The 5777-nt window shown below is 35.5% G+C and overlaps 1 protein-coding gene across 1 annotated transcript in view; it reads right to left on the reverse strand.

Moving 5' to 3' along the window:
• Positions 1-1501: 1501 nt before the first annotated feature.
• npffr1l2 (neuropeptide FF receptor 1 like 2) overlaps positions 1502-5777 on the reverse strand; it is an 11681-nt gene continuing 7405 nt past the window's right edge. The window contains exons 2-3 of the mRNA XM_016572747.1: positions 3100-3199; positions 1502-2507 (exon numbers count right to left, since the gene is read on the reverse strand). Of these exons, the coding sequence (XP_016428233.1) occupies positions 1502-2507; positions 3100-3199 (1106 nt within the window). The remainder of the gene's footprint in view (positions 2508-3099; positions 3200-5777) is intronic.

Here is a 5777-nt window from a genome sequence, read left to right on the forward strand (position 1 = left end):
TGAACGGTTCACTCCATTGGTTTTCACACCAGTGCTCATTTACATACAGTGGACAAATACAAATACAATATAAATAATACAAATGCACATGTCAGGCAAACATTTGTGCAACTGCGCAATACCGTCTTGAGAAAAGATAAACACGGCCCATCTGGTGAACGCAGCTTGTTGCCTGATCTGAGAAAAAACGTTTGGCTTAAATGTTATTTCACGGACTCCGATTCAAATATCAGAAACGTTTAGTACAAGATTAAAATGTTTAAAATGGAGACCTTCACCAAACAGATTGTCCTGTTGAATGTTTAGGGTGTATATTAAATGTGTGATATTTTTGGCATAAAATCTCAGAAAAAAAGGTACAAAAGCTGTCACTGGGACGGCTTTCAAAAGGAAGTCATTTGTATCAATTTGGTACTAATATGTACCTTTAAGGTATTAATATGCACCCTTCAGGCATACAGTAAATAAGATAAAAAAGCTGTTCTTTTTGAAAAGGTACCACCCCAGCGACAGCTTTTGTACTTTATTTTTATGAGAGTGTAATAAAAATCATATTAAATTAAAGTTGAAAAGTTGAAGTTTAATGCAGATGTGGCACATTTTGGCTATATACAGTAGAATCTCTGTAAACAAATAAAAGTAAGGCTTTTTAAGAACCATTAAGATTCTTTTTGATTGATAAATGATATGTATATATCATATATATTTCTTATTATAAATGTTGAAGACTATTTGCTGCTCATATAGATAAGAACCATTGTCATTTTTAATAATTAATTTCCAATAATAATTGCACCAAATCAGCATATTAGAATGATTTCTGAAGGATATATCATATATATTTCTTATTATAAATGTTGAAGACTATTTGCTGCTCTATTCTATAATGGTTAATAAGAACCATTGTCATTTTTAATAATTAATTTCCAATAATAATTGCACCAAATCAGCATATTAGAATGATTTCTGAAGGATCACGTGACACTGAAGACTGGAGTATAATATGCACCCTTCAGGCATACAGTAAATAAGATAAAAAAGCTGTTCTTTTTGAAAAGGTACCACCCCAGCGACAGCTTTTGTACTTTATTTTTATGAGAGTGTAATAAAAATCATATTAAATTAAAGTTGAAAAGTTGAAGTTTAATGCAGATGTGGCACATTTTGGCTATATACAGTAGAATCTCTGTAAACAAATTATTTACTATACTCTAATATTTCTTTATATATGACTTCAGCCTCTTTTATCGTCACTTGTTTGCACTTTGGGGGAAACAAAATAGGGAATTTTGAGCCCAAAATGTTATCCTTGTAGAAAAATTAGTTCACTCAGACTTTGAGAAGGGAATAATTCCCAGTGTTTTCACAGAAATTCTCTGAAGAGATTAGGACTTTAGGACTGACTTGATCTAATTGTCAGTTGATTAATCTACTGTAAGATATAGATCTGTGGAGTTTAATTGCCCACAACCCGAGTCAGTGAATGGCATGAATAATCCATCTATTGATCCCAGGCTTGGTTTTTACCCACCCTGACAGGACTTATTTTCTCCAGTTCCTCCATCTGAAACACTTTTTGGTTTGTGACCCCTTTTATTCCAGATCCTGCACTGGATCCTGTGTCATTCGAGCAGACCGAGTTATTACAAAGCCGGCCAGTTCTCCTGTTCTCCAACTCCAGACACGTCCTGGAGTTCTTCATAACGCCGTCGGTGTACACCCGGTTCCTTGCTCCGAAATTCAAGGGATTGGAGTTCATCACTGGATCCCTCACGTCTCCTCTAGCTTTCCGTCGCATTCCACTCCTCACCTTCATTCCGTCGCAGCAGCACGAATGCGTCCTGCACACCGCCTGAAAGCCCCTCTTGAAGTTCTCATTGTAATACCCGTAGATAATGGGGTTGACGCTCGAGTTCGAGAACGCCAACCAGTGAGCAAACGGGAACACGTAGCCGCTCAGGAGTTCCAACTCGTCTTCATTTAGACCTCCGTAGTCCGTGAGGAGCATCAAAGTCCACAGAGGCAGCCAGGAGAGTGTGAATAACAAGGCCACGATACTCAACATCTTAATCACTTTGATCTTCTTTTGGGAAATGAGAGGCCGGCCTTCCTGCTGGGTTCCAGGGGCCGGAGGCAAGGCGTGAGGCTGTCCGCTTTCATGCTGATCGTTCCCAGAGATCACAGAGGTGGTGTAGAGTTTGATCCCAATTCGTCCGTACATAATAGTTATCAGGGTGAGGGGAATGAGGTAAATGTGTGCGAACAGGACGGTGGTGTAGACTTTTCTCATCTGTGGGTTGGCCCAGTTCTCAAAGCATGAGAAAAGTGGGTATGTGTGGTTGTAGTCTTCATTGTGGACCATGTAATGATGCTCCACTCTCTCCACAGTTAACGTCACAGCTGATGGACACATAATGACCACTGCAAGCACCCAGATCATCACTATGGTCACCTTGGCAACCAGCAGGCTGAGTTTGGGTTGGAATGGGTACACAATGCAACGGAACCTGAAGGAGATTGGAACAGAGCTCTTCACAGCTGAAACAAATCCGTCAGGCATAAACTCTATGCCAATGTGAGTTAATCCTCTACTTTTTTCTGTATTTACTTTCTTTCTTTCACATTATAAATGTTTTCTTCATCTCACTCCTCCTTTTAATAATTTTCTCTATTTTATCATAAAAACATAATCTATATGTTTTTATGTAAACCTATTTTCTGAACAGACCAGAGAAGTGGTAAAAAAAAAAAAAAAAAACAGTTATTTCATAATATTACTGTTTTTAAACCATATTTTTAATCACATAAATGCAGCTTGGTGAATATGTAATATGTTATGTAATGTAATTATTTTCATGACCTATTTTCTATAGAAAATATATATTATTTTAATTATAATGCATTTAATTTTATTATAATTAAAATAATATATATTTTCTATAGAAAGTATGTCATGAAAATAATGGCACAATACAAAACAAAGTTAAATTCTAGAAAAAAAAAAATTTATTTTGTATTTCTTTCTTTTGAATTTCAATTTGATTTTGAAATGTTCTTGACAAGTTTTGTGAGACTCAACCTTGTGATAACACCACTGACCTGTCCACTGCGATGGCCACCAGCGTGAACACAGAAGCAGACACAGACATGCCCTGCACCAGACCACTCATCTTACAGACTGTGTTTGTGAACGGCCAACCTTGGAGGAAAAGAAAAAATATGAAATGACTGACAAGGTGAATTGTGCTACATAAAGCCCCCTCAAAACACACACACATCTTTTAGGTGAGAGATTGCTGAATGCAGAGAGAGTGAAAGATTCTTCTCGTTTCATCAGCAGGATGTCTGAGCTGAATGCTGCAACTGTAATATAAGAGGACTTAAAGAAGATTCTCCTCAATCTTTTCCATGTACACAAGATGCTTGCAAAAAATTCTGCTTGGCAGGAAGATATAGTTTTTTTTTTTTTTTTTTTTACTTCACAAAAGGGTCTCCCTCAAGCCCAGGCCAAGGACAAAAGGTTTAGTTGCCCCCGTTTTTGTTGGCCTTGCCTAACAATACTGAATTTCCGCTAACATTAAAAGATCTGTTCACTTGTGGGCAATGTCTCACTTATAATGGCAATGACTCAAGTCATTCAGCATATTTATACCCTGTGAAATGTTCTTTAATAATACTGTGGACTGTGGAGTAGAAGAAATAATATTGCAATGCTATTGGCTATGGCCATAATCAGGTTGCATTGACAGATCTGGTTTTGTTTCCTTCCAGTACATTTTAAGCCTATAGCAACAAAGGCAATTTGTTGAAAGGTGAGAAACACAAAGTGGAACAATGTAAATAAATGTTCCCAGAACTATACAGTCACTGATGAATATCAATATACAGACCAGATGAACAGGAGTTAACAAACACTTTAGCGCTATTCAGATGGTTTATTTCTCCAGAATGAAGTGTGTAAAGATAATTTGCATGATTTTTATCAGGACAGCAGTTATTTTACCAGTTACTGTATGATCATTACCCAACATTACATCAATAATGGTGTTTGATGTTATAGTCTGGGTTCTGTAAGTAAAAATACAGCAAAAACAGCAATATTGTGAGATATTCTTACAATTTAAAATAACTGTTTACTATTTCAATGTATTTTAAAATGTAATTTATTCCTGTGATGCAAAGTTGAATTTTCATCAGCCATTACTCCAGTCTTCAGTGGCTCATGATCCTTCAGAAATCATTCTAATATGCTGATTTGCTGTTCAAGAAACATAGCTTATTATTATCAGTGCTGAAAACAGTTGTACTGTTGAAACTGATACATTTTTTCAGGAATCTTTCATGAATAGAAAGTTCAAAAGAAAAAACAAAAATATTTGGTAACATTATAGATGTCTTGTCCGATTAAATTTAATTGCAGAATAATTAATTAAAAAAAATGTACATAATAATAATGAATAATTATTATTATTATTATAATTTTTACAAAAGAGAATGACACTTATGGGCCATTTTTTAATTGAATTGCACACAGATTATCAGCTTGAATCAGTCTGATGAGTCATTCACTGAATGAACTAAATCCAAATAAACACTTACTAAGCTAAAGTCATTGCTTTCAATCATATCATACTTGAAATGAAACATACTTAATGTGTACTTGAGGCTTGCGAAAGTTAAACCAGCACTTTATTTTACAGTACATGCACTTACATGTATGTCTGTGTTGACAGATTCTGTGTGGGCCTATGAGCACCATAATGTGCAGATTTTGGACAGCTAGGATGGCTGGTTTGAAAGAGTCATTAATACATCTGGACTGGACAGAGAAAAAGAAAAAGAGAGGCCAGGGACCAATGAGCGCTTCTGCCTGTGGTCTATCTCTCAATAGCCCACGGCTATTCTGTGCTTGTGAAGAAAGCGATCAATATTGTCAGTTCTCACTGGAGGCATTTCACAAGAAAAGAAGGATGCAATCATAGTCCAGAATGAACAATCATGCCCATCTTCTCCTACACAACCGCTATACACAATGTTTTCGACCAGAAATTATGATTCATTGATAAGTACCTTTAATGCAATGCAAGTCACTTTGAATAAAAGCATAAATGTAAATGTAGCAAAAAAAAGAACTTCAGAGTAGTGAAAGGGACATTTTATCTTGGAGCACCTATACAACCTGAAGCTATAACAACACGGTTTCACAATATCCAGGGCACTAATTGTGCTCTATACAAGATGTTTGTGTGTTTGATATCCAGGATAAATGCTAGAGTATAATGAAAATGTTATTTTTATATAGTGGTGGATGAAGTACCTGAAAGCCACACTTAAGTAAAAGTACAGATATCTTATCATGAAAATGACTTTGGTAGGAGTTGAGAATATTACTTGAGTAAAAGTTTTAATGTATGTGATATTTATTGTACTTAAGTATAAAAATATAATTTTTAATATTAAACGTACTTAAGTATTGAAAGTAAAAGTACAAGTAAACGCAAAATGGAAAAGGAGCAAATAAATATAAAAAAAAATGCTTATACACAGTTTGAGCAGCAGGATTGTGTTCAGTTTTAACTCTTTCTTCCATTTTGTAACTTTGGGTTAGCTTAAGAGGCACTTAAGAGAAAACATTTCTGGAATCTGCATCTGAAGTGGCATTTTACACAGACTGTTTAATGAAGCTCAGAGGAGACACGGATGCATTTAACCTGCAGTTATTAATATGGAATAAAATCGCTGTCAAAAATAATCGTACGTAATTCAAAGCATTTGTG

The sequence above is a fragment of the Sinocyclocheilus rhinocerous genome, unplaced genomic scaffold (genome assembly GCF_001515625.1).
Source record: "Sinocyclocheilus rhinocerous isolate Xijiao unplaced genomic scaffold, SAMN03320098_v1.1 scaffold352, whole genome shotgun sequence".
Taxonomy (NCBI): Eukaryota; Metazoa; Chordata; class Actinopteri; order Cypriniformes; family Cyprinidae; genus Sinocyclocheilus; species Sinocyclocheilus rhinocerous.